The following is a 24,898-nucleotide window of genomic DNA, read 5'->3' as shown; positions in this document are numbered from 1 at the left end:
CCCTATTTGCTGAAATTTTCCTAGTAACTTGATTCAGGTAGGTTGCCTTACCAGAGCCACGCTATCAAGTCTCGTGATGGGGCTGCCATTTTAGTTTAGTGCCAAAACACCACGTCTCTTAATTCAGCCGCCTGCTCCTGATCAGACGCTGTCGTAAGCCGCTACAACCCCTTACTTGGTTGAGGAATCATCAAACCATCAAAAGCCGCCCCTGACATACGTAGTACGCATTGTCCACCCAGTCGCCAAACGTATCAGTGTAAGGGATTTATAGATATTAAAAGAAAAATACCCCTAATCCGCTAAATGGCGGGGTTGGGCACTAGATGATTGCGAACAAAAACTCCTAACTGAGTTTTATGTTTATTGTAAAATGCTTTGATCTAGTAAAGCAATATCATCACCATTTTATGCCTACTGATATGATATTACATTCCGACATAATTTACTGAAAGTTGATGTCATTTGTGCAACTGTACAAGACTTAAAGCGATTACATTTCAATTACAATACTGTACTACATCACGTATCTGGCTTATCTAACTATATAATTAACCAATAGATATTATCGCTTAATTTAAATTCAATGCAGCTAATCTATATTGACAAATATTTGTATCACCTGCACTGTAGTAGCGAATGCATGGTATATCGCTAATTTTGAATTGGTGTTGTACGTAATGCCGTAGCCTGATAAACGTGAAAAGCTGTGCACTGCAATCTGCAACCAAAAAACTAGTTACCATCGGTGACGTGAACAGACCACCGCAAAAAGCATGCTTTCACCGCAATCACCGGCAGAAATCCGGCATGATTTAGTATGTGGAAAGAAATGCTCTTGAAACTATATCGGTATTTACGATGCATTCACGCTTTCCGCCACCGAATGGCACTGTCTAGCGAATGTGCGAAACGACCCCAACAGCAGCGATGCGAATAGAAAATAAAATCCTTTTTTCTCTCCTTTGTACTCACCTAGCTCGGCCGTCAAACCTGAAACTTCAAGCATTATTTTAATTTGATTTAAATGCAATCATAAATTCACGAATAACGATAAAGTTAAATTTTGTCTAAGTTATATTGACGGAGTTATAACTTGCATATCATAATGGTAATATTGTCTTTGGAAGTTTGGGAATTTAGAAAAAAAAACATAGTCATTTCCTCAGCAGATATTTTTTGACTTATTAAACCTAAGGGCAAGTGGCCTTTACCAAAGTAGATCAAAGCTCCTTCAAAAAAAAATCTAAGGATCATTTACGCCGCTGCCAAAGCTGTTAACACGAAAGTTGTCAGCAGTTTTTTATGATTTGCCAATAAACAGCACCATTTGTTTTCCATGCTTTCAGGCAACATTCATTTAAAATTGGAGATGAAACGATTCGATTCTGAATGAGACAATCGTATATTTGATTTTACTGACGTATTTCACAATACCTTTTTCCTTCAATTAAAAAATCGATATTTCTGCTAAGTAATATATGATCATATAAGAGAACACAAAAGATAAAGCACGTGTTAATAAAAATATCGTAGGATGATTCAAGTTTAAGTTTATTTTTTTTAAACCATGCTCTTCTTTAATTCAAATTCGTGCTTCCCTAAATTAATTCTATCTATTGTATCAATTCACAGAATGTTATCTATTTTGATCAGCAACTAATCTGATTCGCAGAGAACGACAATTGAAACCAGATTTGTACGTTATCAGAAATCAACGATAAGTGCAGCTTGAACTCTAAGGGCCATTATAGAGATTACAAAATAATCAAACACGAATTATCTCTTGGGACCATCTGCTTTCATTGCGGAATGGGCTGAATTAAATTGATACATATTCGGTCTGCGCTATCTGGATTAACTGTGGCATCGCATTAACCAAACCAGTTACGAAAATTCCAACACAATTCACTCAAACATCCATTGCAAAACCACATTTATTCGATTCAATGCATTAAATCGGATGCAGACACACTTCTGCAATTCTGGCCTCTCTTTCAATAAGGAGGTTAATGAAAACTCATTTTAATATGACGCCTGTGCCATTGGGCTATGCTATTACGAATCAATTAATTCTGATTTTTAACGTGCATGGATTAGTGCTTGTTGATCCCTCGTTCGGCGCACGTTTTGTTTTGCTGTTTTCCTCGCAACGAAAACCCACATTTGCAAAATTGTTTTTAATGAGGACATGAGGTTGTTACGCTTTACGGTTAAATGTACACAATATTTTCACAATATTTTCATACGATGTAAAGTGGAGCCACTTAAACGAGTTTCGCGCAACTTTTCGCTTACTATTAAAAGAATGCTTTAATATTAAAAATACTCACTCTCATGTACTCAATCGTTACATTACAACAGATTGCCTAAAATTAACGCCAATTTCATGGTACAACCGGAAAATACAACCTCAAAGTACATATCCATGGGATTTACGTGTTTGTTGTTCGTTAGATGTGCTGGAGGGTAACCTATGGTATGATAAGAATTAAAACATAACATTCGAAAGCCAAAACCAAAGCGAAATACTTTATTCTGAAAATTGATCTGGTTTTGCACTTGCTGTTCATTTACTCCTGTTTAACAGTAGTTCGTGGAATACTCATATAAGCCTCAAAAAAATAAACTCACCAGAGCATATATTACAAGCACACACCAAATGCCTGTACTACCAAACAAAATGCCATTTAACGGGACTTAAAAGCGTTAATGAAATGGAATTTGACTTTACATTCATTTCAATTAGAATTCATCGAATTGAACTGATGTGAAAAAATCGAGGCTCGAAATTCGATTACCTACTTGCATCCTTATACTCATCATGTGACGTCAATCATTGGGCAGAGCAAAGTTTAAACGTGTTTTGCTTGAACCGTACCTATTGCAATTGTTGGTTTTTCATGAATTTCCAATTATATTGTATGGGAATTGTAGGCCTGCTATAATGAATAGCACATCACTTTTTCATTCTGAAAATTCATTCTATTAAATTGATTGAATCGGAGGCCCAGCGAGGTATTGACCGTTTAATAACGTAATTAAACCTAATGATTTTCATAATTTCACTATTAAAAAACGCTTACTAAAACAGCAATAATCACAAAGTACATTGTCATGTTCGATTTCGAAATAATTTATTTTATACAATACACACAGAACGAAATTTCCATAACGTTCAGCGAAAAACTAGGAAGACCAATTTCGTCGGCGGTTAAATTAATGAGAATACATTGGAAAAATCCAAACTATATGTGTTATTGTTCCAGTTTCGAATTGATTGAATGCACTTTAATATCGTTGAATGAAAAACACATTATCACTCCAACAACGCACACGAGAGGGACCCCCCTGTGACTGGTGCCTTCCTACCTCTTCTTGTACGCTAGCAAATTGCTATCATCTGATTTGTCCCTCGTTGCTTTGTAGGCTTCCCGCTCCTGATCCGGATATTTGGTGGGTAGATTGGGCGAATGCAGGTTGGCCTTGGCTGGATAGCGAATGCCAGCGATTTCCACCTCATAATCTCCGTTTAGAACGTACTCGTTCGTGACTGGCAGCGAGTTACCGTTGGAGTCGGGATTTTTTACAAATCCAAGGCAGATCTAGAGGATAAAGTTATAAAAATGGTTTAAATTACAATAGCTATAAGATTGAAGCAAAGTACAACCATGAGTAGTATAAGGGGATTTTTTAAATTTATTGTGCAATTTGGACAGTTCTACGAAATGCTGATCCCATTGGTTATGGATTTATGAACAAAAAAACATTTGAAGTTTAATTGATTATTTGTACATCAACAGGCCTTGTGCCCAAATGATAATTTATTTTTATATTTATTTATTTATTTACTAGTCTTCGAAATTTCGTACAGACAGTTCTTAGTAATTACTTATTCTAAGTTTGAAAGTAGTCCGAGTAACATTAAAATCATAATCGTCTGAAACAGTATTAAAGACACGACAACATACATCAAATGGATTGTTTTGAGCGAACTGAGTACGGTGCAATGGAAGCCTAAAGAAATCAGCTCGTCGAGTATGCCTTGGTGGAACGTTAAATCGGACTCGACTTAGGAGCTCCGGGCTGTCAATATTACCTCCTAGCAGATCAAAAATGAATAGTCGTTGCAGCAAAGCCCTAAATTTATCCTAAAAACTACGCACTATTGATAAAAGACGATTTTTCAGCACGTTACGGCTGACGTCAAATTCGAAGCTGGAGCAAAAACGGTTAAAGTGGCGTAGAAGACAGGTAATCGTGCTGAAGCAGCTGTAGTTAGTCCGTCGATTCGGCACGTTTAGAAAGTGTCTATTGCTCAATATACTACTCGGGACGTGAATATCAAGGTTTTCCAATATGTACGGGCAATCCACTCGTGAGGTTAATAAATCAGAGACAATTGTTGCTCTATTTACATCGCGACGAACATGAAGGGGGTCTAGGTCGATGAGCCTACAGCGTTGTTTCGTAGCTTGGCAGCTGAAAAGGTTATTCGTAAGTCTCCGAAGAGCAAAACGAATGAATCTCCGCTGCACTGACTCGATTCGGCTAACTCCATTTTGATAGTATGGACTCCAAACTGGAGCACAGTATTCAAGGTTGGAGCGGACTAATGCACAATAAAGAGCTTTCAAGCAGTAAACATCGTTGAAGTTCTTGCCGATGCGCATAATGAAGCCAAGGTTCCTGCAAGCTTTGTCCACAATGAACGCGATGTGCTGTTTGAATGTAAGTTTAGAGTCGAGCAGTATCCCCAGATCCTTGACGCAGTTTTCGCGACGTAATGGCGTATTTGACAGCTTGTAGTCAAAAGCGAACGGGCTCAGCTTTCTGGAAAATGTAATGACTTCACACTTGTTGGGGTTAAGCAGCATGCGGTTGTCGACACACCATTTGGCAAAGGTCGATAGTTCCTCCTGAAGGACAGCGGCGTCGGATAGATTTTCGACTTTTGAGTATAACTTGAGGTCGTCAGCAAACAAGAATCGCGGACCTTTAAGCAGGCAGTTGACGTCATTGAAGTAGATAAGGAATATTAGAGGACCAAGATGGCTGCCTTGTGGTATTCCAGAATGAGCAGTGAACGATCCAGAGAGATTGCCCTTAATGTTCACCTTTAAGTGGCGATCGGATAAGTATGAACGGAACCAACGCAGCAACGGACCACATATGCCAAGCTTATGCAGTTTAGCAATAGTGACTTGGTGGTTCAATTTATCGAAAGCTGCGGAAAGATCGGTGTAAATGACATCCGTTTGCGACCGAGCATCGAAACTATTTATCACGTAGGATGTAAGAGTCAAGAGATTGGTAGTCGTGGAGCGCTTGGGCATAAATCCGTGTTGGTTATCAGAGATATACTGTTTAAAAAATGCAAATACTGGTTCAAACAGGGCGAGCTCAAACAGTTTTGAAATTGAGTTTAGAGCAGAGATTCCTCGATAGTTATCTACGTTTTTCCTATTTCCCTTTTTATATACAGGGAACATGTAAACCGATTTCCATGCTAAGGGAAAGATACCTGAGTTAACGGATAAGCTGAAAAGATGGCTCATTGGAGCAGCGATAGCGTGGATGCATTTTTTCAGAAACACAGGTGGTATGCCATCGGGTCCAACGGATCGAGAAAGTTTCAACTTCGCGGCGACCGATGTAACCATCACTTCATCGATGGTGAGGTTGTTCAATGAATGACCCAGAAAAGGAACACGCTCGGTCGCTGTGGATAACTCTGCAATCGTCAAACTTTCATCAGTAAATACACTGGAGAATTTCATCGAGAACAGTTCAGAGATTTGCTCAGAGTTGCTCGCCGTTTTATCACCCAGGAACATAACCGAGGATAGACCGTCATCTTTCCGTTGCTCGTTAACATATTTCCAAAAAGATTTAGGGTTACGTTTTAATCTTCGCTCGACATTTCTCAGGCAGCTTCGAAAGCAAGAACGTCTCAGGCGTTTGTATCTTGTATTAATCGAAGTCGAGGATGAGTAAAAAAGGACTATTGCCGATCAACATTTAAATGCCTCCCGCACTGGCCGGCGCTTCCGAGGGCGGGTCACCGGCGAACACTCGTGTGGTAGTCTTTCCTCGCGATATGGAGAACACAGAGTAAACCCAACATAAAAGCAGCCCGAAGAACTAATGCCATAGTGCCGTAGCGTTTTATCAAGCAACTAACCCTATCTCCTTGTAGTACCAGCCGGGACAGGAACAACCTTAATAGAGACCGAATAACCAACGCTGGAGCAAACCCAAAGCGTGTCCCGATAGGGAAGGGGATACTAATGCAAATGCTGAGCGTTGGCACGAAGACTCAACCTCATGTGTTTTGTCTTGACTTATTAATGAAGTCAAAGATAATAAATTTTTGTAACGTTAGTCTTTCCAAACGACGGAGGAAATGGTAGCGTATAAGAAAGCGTTAAAGCAAAGCAAAGCCAAGGTGATACATTCCGTTTTCGAAACTTGACCTTCTGTTTTTATCCAACAAACTTCGCAGCCAGCTGTTAGAGTGCAGGACAATTGCGGGGTTATAGCTACGATTTTATTGACTCTAGCAATCTCTTCCAGCCGAGACTCAAACAAACGACGACTAGCTTTTTAGACCAGCGTCGTGCTTCGAGGCCAACTGGAAGGCTGAAGCAAAGGTGTTTTACGGTATGCCTAAGGTAGGACAAGACGTGAAGTGGAAAGAGCGTAAAATTAAATACGCTGAGCTGCACGAATAAAAATCACATCTACCAGAGGGCTAGGCTGGGATAGGTGGGAGCAGCACTTCGACGAACGCCTGAATGGCGGACAGGCGGAGAACCATGGCGACGGGGAAAGCGATTTCGACGGTGCAACAAACGGGAAAGAGGTGCCAGCCCCAAGGATAAGTGAAGTTAAGGAGGCCATCATGCAGCTAAAGAACAACAAATCAGCTGGAAAAGATGGCCTCGGAGCTGAGCTTATTAAAATGGGACCAGAAAAGTTGGCCGTTTGTCTACACCGACTAATCGTTAGAATTTGGGATACGGAACAGCTACCGGAGGAGTGGAAAGATGGGGTTATCTGCCCGACCTATAAAAAGGGCGACAAGTTGGACTGTGAGAACTATCGAGCGATCACCGTTCTCAATGCCACCTATAAAGTGCTGTCCCAAATCATTTTCCGTCGACTATCACCAATTGTGAATAGATTAGTGGGAACTTATCAAGCTGACTTCGACGAAGATCGGTCTACAACGGATCAAATATTTACACTGCGGCAAATCCTCCAAAAGGGCCGTGAATACAGAGTTCCCACGCATCATTTGATCGTTGACTTCAAATCCGCATATGATACCATCGAACGGAAAGAGCTATGGAAAATCATGGACGAGAACGGCTTTCCCAGGAAGCTCATCAAACTGATTAAATCTACTATGGATGGTACACAGTGCTGTGTTCGGACTTCGGGTGGTTTGTCAAGTTCATTCGAATCACACAGAGAGCTTCGTGAAGGTGATGGTCTTTCATGCCTGCTGTTCAACATAGCGCTACAAGGTGTTATGAACCGAGCGGATATCAACACGCGGAGCACGATATTCAACAAATCTAGTCAATTCGTCTGCTTTACCGATGACATGGATATTATCGGCAGAACATCTGTGGCGGTGGCTGAACAGTACACCAGGCTAAAGCGCGAAGCAGAAAAGATTGGGTTAAAGGTAAATACGTCTAAAACAAAGTACATGCTGGCCAGCGGAACCGAGGCCGAACAACACCGCTTGGGCAGTAGTATATTGATCGACGGCGATGAGTTTGAGGTAGTCGATGAATTTGTCTACCTTGGCTCACGGTAACGGCGGACAATGATACCAGCCGTGAGATTCGGAGGCGTATTATCACCGGAACTCGTGCTTACTATGGGCTTCACAAGCAATTGTGGACGAGCAGACTAAGTCCCCGTACAAAGTGCACCCTGTACAGGACGCTTATTAGACCGGTTGTTCTCTACGGGCATGAAACATGGACAATGCTCGAGGAGGATCTTCGAGTGCTCGGAGTTTTCGAACGACGAGTGCTAAGAACGATCTTTGGCGGCGTACAGGAGAGCGGAGTATGGAGGCAGAGGATGAACCATGAACTCGCACAGCTCTATGGCGAACCTAGTATCCAGTGAGCGGCTAAAGCTGGACGGATTCGGTGAGCAGGGCATGTTGCAAGAATGCCGGACAACTACTCTGCAAAGATGGTGTTCGCCTCAAATCCGGTAGGAACATGACGACCAGGAGCGCAGCGAGCAAAATGGTTAGACCAGGTGGAGCGAGAGCAGGCGGAGACTACTCGGTGTCCGAGGAATTGGAGAGCGGTAGCCCTCAACCGAGTTACATGGAGAAACTTTGTTCAACAGGCTTTGTCTTAGGACGGCAAGCCACCTAAGTAAGTAAGTAAGTAAGTAAAAGGGTTGGGAACAAGCTTTGTACGTTGTAACTAGTTTCTACTGTCAAATGAACAAGCTGGTTGAGAAAATCCCGAAGAGGGACATTTAGATCCATTTTGGCGACTTCAACGTGAAGATTGGCTTAAACAACGCGGACCTTGAACGCGTCATGGGACGAAGTGAATTAGGAGAGATGAGCGAAAACTGGGAGCTGTTTATAGCATTTTGTGGTAATAACAACATGTTCATTAGTGGAGGCGTTCTCGTGCAAGGTGTTGCACAGTGGCGTCTTGTCCGACCCTATAAGAGTTACTGCTGGTGTGAGACAGGGCTACATTTTATAACCGATGTTATTTCTCATCATTATGGATGTGATATAGTAGACCAAATCGAGAATTGCCTTGGAATCGTTTAACGATGGAGCAGCTAAGTGACCCCGACCTACCCGAAGACATTGTCTTGCTCGCATAACGCCAAATCGATATGCAGAGCTCCCAAGCAGCAGGTCTCACAGTCAATGTTACAAACTCTAAATCTATGGTAGGGCACACTGACAATCCTTCCAGCTTCACAGTAAGTAACGGGTCAAACAGCTGGCAAATGTTTGTTGTGAAACGCATATAAAATGTTTGTAGCTCTTAAACAGTCGAGATTGTGTAACAACTCTATGATTTTACGGAAAAAATGGCTATCTTCACCGATTGGAGCCATTTATAGTGCTCAATCTCTTACCGGACATCTACGAGGGGATATTGCGCATTACTCTCAAAGATCATTTTCATCCTGTGACGTCGGGATGAAAATTTTCAGCATTACGGTCTAAAATTTGATTCCATCAGCACTACCCCTCCAAAGGATGCCCGTGTTGTTGTTTGCGGTGGCGGAATTATGGGTGCAGCGGTGGCGTATCAACTGGCGGACCGCGGTTGGGGACCGCACACGGTTTTGCTAGAGAAGGGCCGTATTGGCGAGGGCAACCCGTGGCATTACAGCGGATTACTAGGAGAGCTCAAACCTTCGTACTCGCAGGTTTTGTTAGCACAAACGTCACTGGATTTAATTAAGGAATTCGATAAAAAAGGTCTTCCGACAGGTTGGAAGAAAACCGGTTCGCTCAATCTGGCCCGAACGAGAGATCGCATGACGGTGTTCAGGAGGATGAAATCGCAGAGCATGTGGGTATTATGTGTTTATTTAGATAAAAATGTTAAAAGTTATTCGGCATTTAAGGTGCATGTATGCGAGTTATTTGTTAATACCATTTTTAAGTCTGACTGGTATCTGTTAAATTTGCATGAATTGGTCTGTAATGTATCTACGTAATGCAGAGATAGAAAGTTTGCATTCGGCAACGCTGCATTTTTGTTTGTAGCAACCACCTGGGAAACCACGTGTAGTATGACAGATAACTGCTTTTTAGTTATGCGTGTTGAAAAAAATCATATTGGTCACACTCGGACACGTTCTGGGAGTGTTCTGGAACAGGAAAGCGACCAGTTTCTGAGTTAAATAAACCTCCTTATGTGACCCCACGATAACAAATCTATACCTATAAAAATGGATTTCTGTCTGTCTATCTGTCTGTCGGTATGTTCCTTATAGAATCGAAAACTACTAAACCGATCGGCATGAAATTTTGCATGTAGAGGTTTTTGGGGCCGAGAAAGATTCTTATGATGATTAGAAACCCCTCCCCCGCTAAGAGGGGGGGGGGGGCTCCCATACAAATGAGACACAAATTTCTGCATAACTCGAGAACTAATCAAGCAAATATATCCAAATTCAGCATGTGAAGGTTTTAGACGGCAAGAATTTTTTTCTATGGTGAATTAGGACCTCTCTCCACTTTAGGAGGGGGGCTCCTATACAAATGAAATACAAATTTTCTCATAACTCGAGAACTAATCAAGCAAATGCAACCAAATTTGGCATGTGAAGGTTTTTGGAAGCATGGTTTGAGACCCCTCACACCTGTGATAGTGGGATAAGGACAATCATACAAATAAAACAGATATTTTTGCGTAACTCAAAAACTAATCGAACTCGAGAAATTTTCCTGGCTAAGCAATGGGGGGAGTTGTTTTCTAGTTAACTGTGAGGAAACATTGCAAATTTGTATATTAAATTACCCATGCTTTCACAGTTACGTAACTGCCAAAATGAATCATCTAAGGTTGAACTCCTCAATAACTTGCAACTCGAGATTGTGACAAAGATTATTCGAGATTCATGACTTATGTACAACACAGTTTAATTTGTGGCAATACGAAGTTTGTCGGGTCAGCTAGTTACAAATAAAAGCTGAAAATGCTAGAAACTGGAAGTTTACCTTCAGAGTTATCCTTACTCCCGTAAAATAGTCCAGTACAGACATTTAAAACAGTTGAATTGAACGTGCACGTGAATTATCAAAACAACAACGACACGTTGTCTTGAAAATACTCCTGAGTCACTGGCAACGCAAGGATCAAGGCACGCTATGACTGTTATGCGTTTATTCTTTCTTATTCAAGCACAAATAAACGCATATCAGTAACTTCGGTTGTTTTTCCAAGTTTTAGAACAAATTGTTGGTCACTTGTGAACAAATTGCTTGAAAAAGTATTCTATAATGTACATTCAAGTGATATTATGATGATTTGGACAATTTGTAACGTTCAACTGTTGCGTAGTGTGTTTTAGTGACACAATATTAAAGAAAAAATGTTCGCCGCTGCACGTTTTTGCATATATGACTGTCTTCCATTTATGGACAGTAAACATATTCTCTAAAACAAAGTTCTTGCAAAATCGATTTGTCTTAGTTTGCTAACTGTCTGCTTAACAGCCAAATTATGAAATACTGAAAACACTAACCTGCTTCTTGAACGTAAATCCATAAGCAGTAGTCGTTGTTTGTCCGCAATAAACACCATCTCTATAAATCGGTTCGCCACCCCAACTCCATAAATCGATGTCAGGATCGTGATCATTGATCAACAGTTGAATATACATACGGCGCACTCCCTCATCACGCTGCCTCAGCAAAGCATCCCTCCCAATAAAGCTGACGGGTTTCTAGAAAAATAAAACAATTAAGATGCCAGCTGGTCAGTGATTACAATGATTTGTCATACATCAAATTTAACACGCCACATGCGACCGCACTCGAGAGGCGTGGTAAACGTATCCAGATCCTGACCCCAGAAGGCAAAGAATTTCTCCACTCTCAGTGTTCGCATTGCGTAATATCCACAATGTTTGATTCCGTACTTTTGACCAGCTTCCATCAGCTTTGTATACACATGCAAAGCAAATTCGTTCGGTATATACAATACATAGCCTAACTCACCAGTGTGAGTTAGATTCAGTGCACGGATCCCATTGGCAAGACCTACATCTAATTCCTGCGCAGTCAGTCATATAATTATTAGTTTGATGATGAACTTTCGAGTAAATTGAACTAGCTACTATACCTTACAAGTGAAGAAAGGAAAATGTTTCGGAGCCAGATCTGTATCAGTCAGTTCTGAAAGCATTATTCGAGTGAAAGGTCCCATTACACATATGGCAGTGTACATGGAAGTTACGTCCGAAACACTCACTCTTCCACCCGGAGGTAAATGACGTTCGATCCACGCTTTGCACCTCGCCTGTTGAACCGTCGGTGCAATCATCATGTAGCTTCCGAAAATAAATTTAGTTAAAAAGTGGGCTACCATTTAGTATTCCTAAAAACTTACTGATTTTCCGATAATCTAGCTAGCGAACAGTCATTCTCATAACCACCATGTCGATTGTGCATGCCGGTGTGGACTATCGATCCTACCGGTTGATCGATGTCGTTAGAACACAAATACTGCAGAAAGTCGACCACTTCCCGTCCTTTTGACCACAAATCTATTTTCGTAAACGTACTGTAATCGCTTAATCCAATTTTCTCTCGACACGCGTCGTATTCGCTCTGCACATTTTCAAACCAATGAGGTTTTCCCCAACCGTTAGTGGTAGCAATCCGAAACCGGGGTATTCCCTTCTCATCCAGTGAATTATTCTTATCAAACCAGGCAGGCCGTTCATAGCCCATGACTTGACTGAACACGGCACCAGCTTCCTTGAGAACCGGAAAAATTGGCGACATGCGCAAGTTGCGTCCAGTGCGAAACTCGTAAAATGGATAATTCAGATCGTAGTGCAAACCAGGAACCTCGCGAACACGATCGCGCAGAAATTTGCGGTTATTGTGCAATCCTAAAAAGCGAGATATGTCCAATTCGTGGAGGTCCACGGTAGAGTAGCCTAAAAGTTTACAAATAATGAAAATTTTTGGATAATTCGTAATTGAGACTGAGCATTAAAATCTCTAATGAAACTCTAAGACCGATTGAGAGTATATCTTAAACTTATTAAACACATAATTCCTACCTTGAGTTATGATATCAGCAATAGCTCGGCCAACACCAGCAGCTGCTGACATACCGATAGTCTTCATGCCAGCAGCCACTAAATAGTTTTGGATCTGAAAAATGAAAAAAAATATAATTATTTGGTCATCAATTTTTATAATTATTTTATAACCTCCGGTGCCTCGCCAATAATCCACTTGCAATCGGGCGAGAATGCTTCTGGGCAGTTTGACAGCCGATCTAAGGTAGCATCTTTCAAGCAAGGAATTCGATGTAGTAACTCTTCCAATAAAGGATGAAAGTGATCCCAATCCGGTGGAAGTTTTCGTTCAGATATGGAAAGCGGAGTGTCTCCATCCTCGTACGCAGGTTTGGCTACATTCTCAAAGCCACCGGCTAGCAAACAGCCATTGTTTTCTCGAAAATACACATGACCGTCTAAATCTCGTACTACCGGGATGCCGGATTGTGGAAGCTCATAAATGGGCTTTGTGTGTAAGTAGTAATGTTCAGCAGCATGTAAAGGCACCTTTACGTATGGTTCGGATAATTGACCTACTTGACGAGCCCAAAAACCAGCGCAGTTTACAAAATAGACACATTCTACCGTGCCATTGGTCGTTTCAACGGCCTTCACCCTCCAGTCTTCTTGAATAATTTTTGTTACCGCACAGTTTTCTACTACGGTTACTCCCTTCTCTAACGATTCCTTCACCAGACTTTGGCAAAATGCGTTTGGATCCCCTATACCGTCGTTCGGTATCCAAAGACCGCCTATCAAATCATCAATCTCAATTATTGGACAGAGCTCTTTACAGCGTTCTGGTGATACCAGCTCACACTCCACGTTCCAAGATCTAAAACAAAATTAGATAAAAATTACAAATATTCTACTAAGACTTTCACAGAAACAGGTACCAGTCTGACTTGAAAATGGTATTAACAAATAACTCGCATACATGCACCTTAAATGCCGAATAACTTTTAACATTTTTATCTAAATAAACACATAATACCCACATGCTCTGCGATTTCATCCTCCTGAACACCGTCATGCGATCTCTCGTTCGGGCCAGATTGAGAGAACCGGTTTTCTTCCAACCTGTCGGAAGACCTTTTTTATCGAATTCCTTAATTAAATCCAGTGACGTTTGTGCTAACAAAACCTGCGAGTACGAAGGTTTGAGCTCTCCTAGTAATCCGCTGTAATGCCACGGGTTGCCCTCGCCAATACGGCCCTTCTCTAGCAAAACCGTGTGCGGTCCCCAACCGCGGTCCGCCAGTTGATACGCCACCGCTGCACCCATAATTCCGCCACCGCAAACAACAACACGGGCATCCTTTGGAGGGGTAGTACTGATGGAATCAAACTTTAGACCGTAATGCTGAAAATTTTCATTCCGACGTTCACAGGATGAAAATGATCTTTGAGAGTAATGCGCAATATCCCCTCGTAGATGGCCGGCAAGAGATTCAGCACTATAAATGACTCCAATCGGTGAAGACAGCCATTTTTTCCGTAAAATCACAGAGTTGTTACACAATCTCGACTGTTTAAGAGCTACAAACATTTTATATGCGTTTCACAACAAACATTTGCCAGCTGTTTACCCTTACGATTCTGAATTTGGCAAAAATTCACCATCAGCTGAGTTCTGTCAAACTTCGGCATATAAGCTTTATTATTGAAACAAAACAAACACAGAAAAAAATGATTAAGGTTAAATCGGTAATGTTGGCTGTTCTGTTTCTGTTGGCCACTTTCATGAGTTTGCTCTTCGATTATTTCGGTTATTACACTAACTGTACAGAAAAGCGACACACACGCGTTGTATTGTATATATACTTGCTAATTACCTTGCTAAATTTTAAAATTTAATACCTACAACTTGGAAACCATATTTACAAAATTAATCAAAAACGGTTTTTCCTTTCACAGAAATAAATATTGTTTTCAGTTATCATTTGGAAAATAAAAGAAAAATCATGCTTTATACTCCCTAATGTCCCTAATGCATCAGAATAATGAATGTTTTAGCTTGGCACGCCCACCGCGACTGCTCAGTAGCGCCCGGAACAGAAAAATGGATGTTAGTTCTATCGCTCACCGCCAGTAGAAGAAATATATTTGGTGGTCAAATTTATGCACTACAAGATGTCGCTGTAATACGTTCAAGACATGATCCACACTTTATCGCCATCTGAATACAATTTTGCTTAATATGCTAGTTCTTTTCGGTCATTAAATTCATGTAAATACAAGAGGTCGCTGTACAATATCAAAGACACAATCCATATTTTATCGCCATCTGAATGCATTATTAAAATTAACATTATGTCTCGGCAGACATGTAAAAAGGGCCTAAGCAACCTAAGTCCAAACTAGAAACAGACATCTGCTTTGGTATGGTTGGGTTGGTATGGTCGATCGAAAATTTTTCAGCTCAGAATGCTTTTCACGCCTCGAAATTACGGAAAAAGTTATACAGTATCCCCCCGCTAATCCGACATCCAATAATCCGACGACTCAATAGTCCGGATCTCGCTAATCCGGAAAATTCCGAATTAAAAAGTATTGAACTTGACTTCTTTTAATCGAACACTACCTTCGTTTGGCGTCAGAATGGCACTCTTTCTAACTAAATGGAAATGGTACTGCTTCTAACTACGTTCACGTTTGCTATGGCCATAATATTTTCATTGCTATTCTCAATAGACTGATGTGCTTGCACTTATTTCGACACTAACTAAGAATTTTAAAGTATTTTGTTGACGAAATTGAGCATTACTGAGTATAAAACATTGTTATTGCGTTCTTACGACAAATATTTTAAAAAATTTCCGGAGTTGTTTACGGATGGATGTAAACAAAACCACATTTCAAACTCACGCTGACGTCAGTTTGACTGTCGGATTATCGAGTCAAAATTCGCTAATCCGGCTATAAATTTGTCGGATTAGCGGGGCGGTACTGTACCTATGAAAACTTTGCATCCAACTTTTGTTGTATTATTTACATGAATTCGAAATAGTACACTCGCAAACTTTTTCCCTTTTTCAAACAATTATCACATGAAAATTACGTAACTTCCTATAGGGACACACAGGCTTGTAGTGCACTCAGTGAGCAAAACTCGAAAATATTACATATGGGGTATTTATAGAGTAAATTATTATCCATAAAATTGCTGAACTAAGTATATTGCTCTATCTTTAGTATTTACGGCGCACTCCCAGTTCACACTGGCTGGAGCACCAAGGTGCGATATTTTCGAATTTTGCTTGGCTGAGGTGCTACAGTTAAAAAGCAAAATAAGTTCACTGAGTTCACTGAGTGCAGGACAAGCCTGAACACAAGTTAACTTCGCACTGCTATCTATTTTATTACAAAATAGAGTATGCGTAACGCCTGTTCAAAATAGATAATTCACCCTACAGTGTCGGCAAAGTAAAATACCGAACTACACAAAAAATATATCTGTTTTCCATTGATATCAATATACATTTTCGTAACTTAACTTGAAATATTATTTTAGTGAGATAGCGGAAATTAAACTTATTCCCCGAAATACTACACAGCAAACCCCGGAGTTCAGTCAAATAAAGTGCCAAGTCTCGGTACTTCAATTTCGTTTAACCTAGATTTCGTTAAATACAACTGAAACGAACCACAAACTGTTTTACCGAGATTCTTGAAAGCATTGTCAAAAATTAAATGTGCACGTTTGACAGTAGTTTCCTTTTTGCCTTTCTACTATATAAATATATAGTATAAAGGTATAGAAATCACTTGGAAAACCGGAAATGGAAAGAAGGTCCTGCGGGCCGAATGTCATATACCATTCGACTCAGTTTCGAAAACTGAGCATTTTCTGTGTGTGTGTATGTATGTGTGTGTGTGTGTGTGTGTGTGTGTGTGTGTGTGTGTGTGTGTGTGTGTGTGTGTGTGTGTGTGTGTGTGTGTGTGTATGTGTGTGTGTGTGTATGTGACGCTTTTAATCTCACTCACTTTTCTCGGAGATGGCTGGACCGATTTTAATGTTCTTAGTGTCAAATGAAAGGTCTAGGTGTCCCATTGGTCGCTATTGAATTTCATACTGATCGGACTTTTAGTTCAAAAGTTATGTATAAAAATACGAAAAATATGGGACTTCATTATCTCATAGGTCCCTCAACCGATTTCAACAAAATTGATTGCATATGAAAGAGGAGCCCTGCAAACCCTTAACTTCCAAATTTCATGATGATTGGACATGTAGTTTGAAAGTTACATAAAGAAATGTGAAAAAACAGTATTTAAAACATATTTTTGTTACATATAAACATTAATTCAATGAAAAACATCACACAATTTATTATTATTTGAAAATTACTGCTGAGATCTATCAAACGAAACCAAGGTTACCGAGTCTGCCTTGACAAGCGAGTGGTCGTGGGTTCGAATCTTAGTAGAATCAAGCCATTCTCGATGTCAAGTGACTTTAGCATGGGTTTATTCTCAGGCCCCTCCATTTACCCTTCCTTCGTGCTGAATTCTATATTTACCCTCTGAAGCCTCTTAACAGTGCAAATGTCCCTTCTATAGTTAAGTGTACTGGTCAGAGGTACGAATGAGTCCTCGCCAGGGACGGCTATAATATGGGATAGTGCTGGCAGCGAGGAATAAGTGGGTAAAGTAGATTAAGCTTTGAAGGAAGGGTAAACCCCAATACACGCAAGCACGCATAAAATTTAATAAGCATATCGCTCACTCAATAGCGATTATAGCAAAAAGAAATGCAGTGCAGGTCATACAGCAAACACCCGGGCGATATTACAATAGATCAACTATACTGGTCGCAGTAATGAGTCCACACATGGAAAAAAAGTTATTTAAAATCGGACGGTTCATTCAAAAGTTATTTAAACTTTAACACTTAAGCACCGTATATTAAACCGTTAAAACGTGTGAAATCAAAACAAATGTTGATTGTATGCAATGTGTGTAATGTATGTGTGTATGTATGTATGTATGTATGTATGTATGTATGTATGTATGTATGTATGTATGTATGTATGTATGTATGTATGTATGTATGTATGTATGTATGTATGTATGTATGTATGTATGTATGCATGTATGTATGTATGTATGTATGTATGTATGTATGTATGTATGTATGTATGTATGTATGTATGTATGTGTGTATGTATGTGTGTATGTGATGACAATTTGAAATTTTTGAATTTGCATTGAAATTCAAGAAAAGTGAGAAACATGTCAATTGTCTGAAGTTTTTGAAGCCTCTCAGTGGAATACGAACTCTGAAATTAAAGAAAAGAAAAAACTTTTACCGACTGAATTCCACTATTTAATATTCATTCGCGACAGATACGTATACGCTTTGAAATAAGACACTGATGAAGCCTACACGTCGTAGGCGAGCTACATACCTGTTGCAAATAAATATTAAATAGTGGGATTCAATCGAAAAGCTTTTTCTTTTCTTTGATTTCAGATTTCAATTGTCATTTTCTTCACTTGCTGTTACTCACAATTGTACAAGAAAAGCAAAAAGCGAAGAAAAGCAGTTAATTTGAGCATGTAGGTATAGTAGTGTATAGGATTAAAAATACTAGTGAGTCGATTTTTCCAAATAAATTTATACAAATTTCAAATAAATTCTGCGCATCAATAGATGCTCTTTTTAATCAATAGGTACTAGAGGTTAGAAATGTTATATAAAAAATTGGAAGTACACGTTGCACGGTAGTAACTTTGTAAGATTTGTTTTCGTTAGCGACATTTTAAAGGACAGATGTCTTATGTCATGTATCATGTTTTAATAAATAAATCAAAAATGACAAGCACTGGAAATCATATCGATCATATTTCTCATTCTCAAGCATGTTTATGGCGCAGTTTTTGCACTATTTTTCGACCTCATCTTGTTTTCCTAACCCTCTAAAATTGTAAAAACGATGCGATCAAGCTAACGACTATCTTTTCATGAAAGTACATTCAAAAGAAGCTTAAGTTATGATTTTCATGCAAAAATAATTATCTGAAGGAGCGCCAGCTAAGAAAAAGTTCAATTTTGTCTTTTTCATATCTATTGCTCTATTCAGTTAGTTTTTCTGATTCAGATATATTGCACAATTGAAGCCAAGCAAACTAATAATAAAATTTTGAGATTAATCATTTTGTTGTCGATACCCTTTTTTTCAAAAGCGAAGTATAATAATAATTTTTCTGAACTCTTGTTTTTCAAAGATGCTAACTTTTGAACGCATGGTATTAATATCAACATATCAAAAAATCTGCTATGAACACGTGATTCATATTGTCAATTCAAAACAAGTTTCGTATGTGGCTTTGAAGCCCGAAAGTTAAGGCCGTCTGTAGACCCGTTAGAGGGTTAATTTCTAATTTTCTATATATATTCATTCAAGTCTGTAAAAATTATCGTTTGTGTTTACATTATTTCTCGATAAATCACGTAAATATTATAAAACTAAATAAGGTGTTCATCAAGTTCAAGTCAAGTAAATGACGCTTACAAGTATTTACGCATCCAAGCAAAGAAAATATAATTATTCTACGCAATACGTTGTGAATTTTACCGGCAAATAAGGATTTTGAGGAATGTGAAACGCATATTTAAAAATATAGTCAAGTTACTTATAGATGTTCCTGAGAAATTAAATAGTGATTATTGTGGCAGTAGAAAGGCTAGGTCACGCCGCTAGGTGGATTAATTCGGGTTTTTTGTTTAGATTATAGTCACTTTAACCAGTTTTGGATCATTCGTGACTTCTGCGGGGTTGGGATTTGAACCCGGGTCCTCGGCGTGAGAGGCGTGAATGCTAACCACTACGCCGGGACTGGCCCCTGGTAGTTTTCTTACCGTTACAGTGAAAATTGCGAAAATGGATGAATGTCAACCGCTAAATCGGTACAGAAAACGAATCAATAATATCTAGACTAACAAAAATATTGAGTAACTAAATATATTTAATTAAAAATTTCTTCTGTTCTCAGAAATTTAAAAAGGAGCAGGACACAATAATCTGTTTCTCGTGTAAGCAGCAAGTTGTTGGTTATGTAACATTAACATTGTTAATGGCTTACAGCGTCACATAAACTACCATTTGTGATACAACCATTTTCGTGCAGATGCTATAACATATGATTGTACTTACCAGAAACGTAAATTGAGTTAGTCGCATTTCTCATCACTGAAAAGACAAATAATGCGCATGCATCCACCTCCCTCATTTAGATTTGTTGAGCACTTTCACCCGACAACTGAAACACCTCAAAAAGTTAGGTTAGCCTTGCAGGAAGCCGAGTTGGAAGCTTTTCCGGATGGGCTGGATCATTCAATGCATTTAAGTGAAACCAGTCAAGATAAGAGCAAACAAGACACTATGGTAACTATCGAGGAGATCCAAAAGATTGCTTCTTTTGCAATTTGCCGATTTGTAGCGGATGTATCTTTGCCTCAATCTAATAGTGCAAAAGTTATAAAAATATGTGAGACTATTTATTGAAATAACATCACATTTGATTGGCTGGAAACAACAACACATTTGTTAAATACTTCAAATGTCTAACACAAACGAAACCGTAGATTTTCTCAACACTTTCCGTTATCCTGATATTTTTAAAGCTGTATCTACATACAACAAACAGACAACACAATAAAACTACACACTAAGCTTTATTTACCAAACTCCGTAAAAAACTTTTACTAAAAAAATGCATTTTTTAGACAGTTAACATTGTTTTGCTGAGTGTTCATATATATTTTACTGAATGTTTGTGCAATCAATGCGATGTGACATTAGCAAACTTTCACAAACGCAATTTCGTTATCACATAAAATTAGTTTGCTCCAGGAAAAAAATATAAATTTTGTGTATAAGTGAAAAAATTAATATGTTGCATAAAAAGTGGACAATGGAGGGTATTTTAAACCAAATTGGTGACTGTGATGTAGATGCAAAGCAAGCAATGAGTAAGTATATTATTTTTGACATAGGAATTATAGGAATACCGCTGTATGGATTTTCATCTTCAGTATGTCGTTGGATATAAAAAATGTACTGCAATGTTTTAATGTAATGATTGTCATTATGCAATTGCTAATGCAAATATTCATAGTCAATCACATATAAGCACAACTTTGCTTCATTTGCTGAAACGATGGTTCTACAATTGATGAAGGGACGGTAAGGGAAAGTAATGAAGGATTTTTTTCCGGGAATGAAGGGGAAGGGTGGAAAGGAAGGGGGGGTAATAGGTAGCTATGCTTAACAAGTTGTCGTTGTGACTCCTATCTTTTGTCCAATGCTGGAAGGTGCATGGGTCGAACCAAGCTGTAATCAGAGATTATAACCGGATTTGAACCCACAACACCTGCCAGGGCGTGTCGCTCACTGGTACCCGTGTACCTTTGAACCACAGAGGCGCTGGACGCAGTTGTTCAAAATGGGTGGTCCATCGTTTAAGCTGCTTGAAACTGATAACGAAAAAAGGTAGCCGGCGAAAAAACTATGAAAGGCGTCCACAATGATAGAGTAGGGCGGGGCATAAGTGCGATGTTTGAAGTTGTCATCAATTTTCGCGAGATATAAAGAAGAACAACAACAAAATATATTTTACAGTGATGCAGCAACTCAATGTCTTTACATTCAACTATAAATCATCTGGAATAATAGTGTTATTGAAAATAAATTCTTCATTCTTCTGAACAAGTGCCGATTCGCACTTTTACCCCACTAGCGGGGTAAAAGTTCAATTACCGCGGGGCAAAAGTGCGAAGCTCGAATCCATGAAATTAGCACAGCAGTAGCTAACAAAACCATATTATCGTCAATCTGCAGTATGTTTCGGTAAGGAATATTCTCAATTTACACCTTTCCTATTTTTCGCTGGTGTATTGCAGCCTCCGACAGATCGAAACTTTCCCAAACGCTTGTTTTATGTTTCATCAGCGGAAAAACATTGTTTTCCTTCGACCAACATCTGTAGAACACAGTTTTCTGCAGATCTTCCATTTCTAGTATCTGTAATATAGTGCCAAAAGCTGTATATAAGCTATACATTTTTGCCCCGTCCGTGAATCGCACCTTTACTCCGCTAGGCGCTTGACGGGGTTTGATTAAATTATGGAAAAGCGAAACTGTTATTTTCTTGATTCAAATAGAATTTCGTTTCAAAACAAAAATATTTTTAGGTTGTTATAAAAATTTCGTTTGAAACAAACGAATTTTTTCGCTGCGTGATAGAACTAGAACTCCTTTCCCCGAACAACCCCGTTGAGAATCGCGGTTATTACGCTGACGGACGAACAGCGTCGCCCGCAGTACCTTACAAGTCGCAAGGACTTGCATAGTGTCGTCGTCCCGTCAGTAAAATGAGTTAGATTCTCGATCCATGAATCGAACTTTTACCCCGTCAATAAATCGAACTTTTGCCCCGCTAGGCGCTTGACGGGGTTTGATTAAATTATGGAAAAGCAACATATATTTTGTAAATTCTTCTCACCGCAATTTCAAGAGAGATATCTGAGTGATGTAAAACGCTGCTACAATTTGTGAATAAGTAATATCCTCCTGTTGATATCGTATTTGCCGTACAACGAAATATTACATCAAAACCGTTCTAAAATAACTTTTACCCATAACTCAGCAACTATGATTCGTAAACAACAAATGTGCATGATGGATTTAAGCTGTCAAAGTACTCAACCATCCATGCCAATGTAGTCAATTTACTCGGAATCCGCACTGATAAATCATTGAATCGCACTTTTACCCGCATCGTACTTTTACCCCTCCTTACTCTATACGTATTAGAAAAGCAAAACAGAAATCAAAAAATTTATTGTTACAGAGAAAATGTTCGATAACAAATCAACTTCAAAAAAACAGAGGGGTTGTGTACAAGACACGACCGCATAGGTGACGCAGGACTGCGTAATAGAGATGGTCGGGTTTCATATTTTCCAAGCCCGAACCCGACCCGGGCCCGAAAATATTTTTGCTGTCAAATCCGGACCCGACCCGAACCCGAATTTTTATTTTCTGTCAAACCCGAGCCCGACCCGAACCCGAAATTTTATTTTTAGTCAAACCCGAACCCGACCCGAACCCGAATTTATTTTTTTCGCTAAGCCCGAACCCGACCCGAACCGTGAGCTGTAATCGCACAGTGATATAGCACACAACTTGCGACGTACAGAACAACAATAAAACCGAATGGTAGACTCGGTTTTGAACTGCAACGGCAATGCGTATGTATGTTTAAAACCGCAAAAATTGTTTCAATAAATTTCTTGGTTGTTGCAAACAACATTTTTGGTTACATTTAACGTTCATTTCAGGTTTATTTCAAAAAATAATATTAGTTTGTTTCAAACGTTTCAATGTTTGACTTGACAGATTTAATCAGTTTGTTTTAAACTAAAATTTGTTTAGATCAAACTATAAAGTTTGGTTGATATTACCTAAAAGATATCAACTGTCAAAACCAAACAACCAAGATTCTGGTTATTTCAAGCAAATATTTGTTGAATTGAAGTTAATTCCTAAAGCAAAAACAACCTAATATTTTAGTTAATTTCAAGCATCGCGGTTTGTCAAAGTAATCAAGTATATATTTACGCAAATTTCAATGTGAAAAGCTGGTTGAAGCAACCTAAAATATGGTTGTTTTTGCCATACATTTTTCGCCGTGGACCCATGATTGTGAACTGGCTGTACATATATACACACTTAGATTTTATCACCGAGCACGGTAAAATAAATTGCCGAGATCCCAACAGCTGAGATCTCGGTGAAAATCTCGGTAAAACATTGAAACACCGAGATCTTGGAAATCCAAAACATCAAATAACTGTCAAACTTTACCGACAATCTCGGTATTATTTTTCCAAGATATCCGGTAATCAATACTGAAACTCGGCTGAAATTGCTGAATATTCGTAAGGCGTAAGCGACCCAAACTGTCAAATTTTAATGAAACTTTCTGTAAAACACTAGCTGAAAATGCCGAACTACGGTACTAATATGCTGAAAACTCGGTATTTTTAATAAGTTTATGAAAATCAATAAAATCAATATGCACATTTTTTTATTTTAAACAATTATTGTTTAACAGTGTAATAGTATAGTTAATAGTATAAACTATTGAAATATAAAGGCAAAGTTAAAAGAAATATAAAGGCAAAGTTAATACGTAGCAAAACGAGCAAATTTTTCATATGTAGTGGTTAATTTGCCTACTGAAAAAATTGTTGCTCTGATAAACACAAAGAATTGCTTGTCGTTGGGCATGCAGTTGGTGGCAAATACAAACTAGTCATAGTCATAGTCAACATAGTCTAAAAAAGCCTACTACTGCATGGCAGCCAACGAGGATGTTGTATTCTTTCCATGAGATGACGTATTGGCCTCCACACTGCAACATCTCACCACGAATTATTAGCACTGGATTCACGTTATGGGTTGGGAGGGAATCGTGAACCTAGAGAAATATTTTTCACATTTTATCTTCCAAAATTCAGTACAGTAATTAAAAAAGCTTGATCCAATCCATTGCACCAACCCGTTCAAAGGATTTTCCTGTGTTGCGGCTGCATCGCGCGTGCGCTTACAGCCTCTGGTAGGGTTCTTAGACCGAATGATAGCCAGGGATCGAAAAAAATCTGCAAGAATTTATGCGTTAAGTTAAAACATTCACACATTCATAAACAATCCATTTACCATTCAAAATTTCTTTGAAGATATGCCGATACGCGGTTAGAATTTTCTCCTGCCAGATCCGCCATTGATCTACACATACTGTCGTACACTTGTGTATTTTACGAAAATCGATGTCAATCTATAAATAAAATCATCCATTTTCACAAATTTAACTTCACCGGTAACGAAACTGCTGTCGATCGCGCACAGTTAATTTTTGACATTGCTTTCCGAAATCTCGGTAAAACAGTTTGTCGCTTTTTTCAGTAGCATTTAACGAAATTTCGTTAAAACAATATTGAAGTACCTTTTTTTTGTGTGTGGATATTATCACTACGACCAGCATTTTGATCTATTGTGATCTTATCCAG

At 39.1% G+C, this 24,898-nt stretch overlaps 1 protein-coding gene across 1 annotated transcript; it reads right to left on the bottom strand.

Moving 5' to 3' along the window:
* Nucleotides 1-3,147: 3,147 nt before the first annotated feature.
* Nucleotides 3,148-14,431, bottom strand: LOC128734189 (pyruvate dehydrogenase phosphatase regulatory subunit, mitochondrial). Its single transcript, XM_053828248.1, has 8 exons — nucleotides 13,818-14,431; nucleotides 12,970-13,654; nucleotides 12,817-12,910; nucleotides 12,135-12,690; nucleotides 11,868-12,075; nucleotides 11,529-11,798; nucleotides 11,269-11,469; nucleotides 3,148-3,605 (listed from the first exon to the last, which is right to left on the bottom strand). The coding sequence occupies exons 1-8, from the start codon at nucleotides 14,366-14,368 to the stop codon at nucleotides 3,369-3,371; spliced, it is 2,802 nt and encodes a 933-aa protein (XP_053684223.1). The 5' UTR covers nucleotides 14,369-14,431; the 3' UTR covers nucleotides 3,148-3,368.
* Between the last annotated feature and the right edge of the window lie 10,467 nt (nucleotides 14,432-24,898).

The sequence above is a fragment of the Sabethes cyaneus genome, chromosome 2, assembly GCF_943734655.1.
Source record: "Sabethes cyaneus chromosome 2, idSabCyanKW18_F2, whole genome shotgun sequence".
Taxonomy (NCBI): Eukaryota; Metazoa; Arthropoda; class Insecta; order Diptera; family Culicidae; genus Sabethes; species Sabethes cyaneus.
Note: the sequence above shows the minus strand (reverse complement) of the source record. Positions and strands in the feature narration are given on the sequence as shown.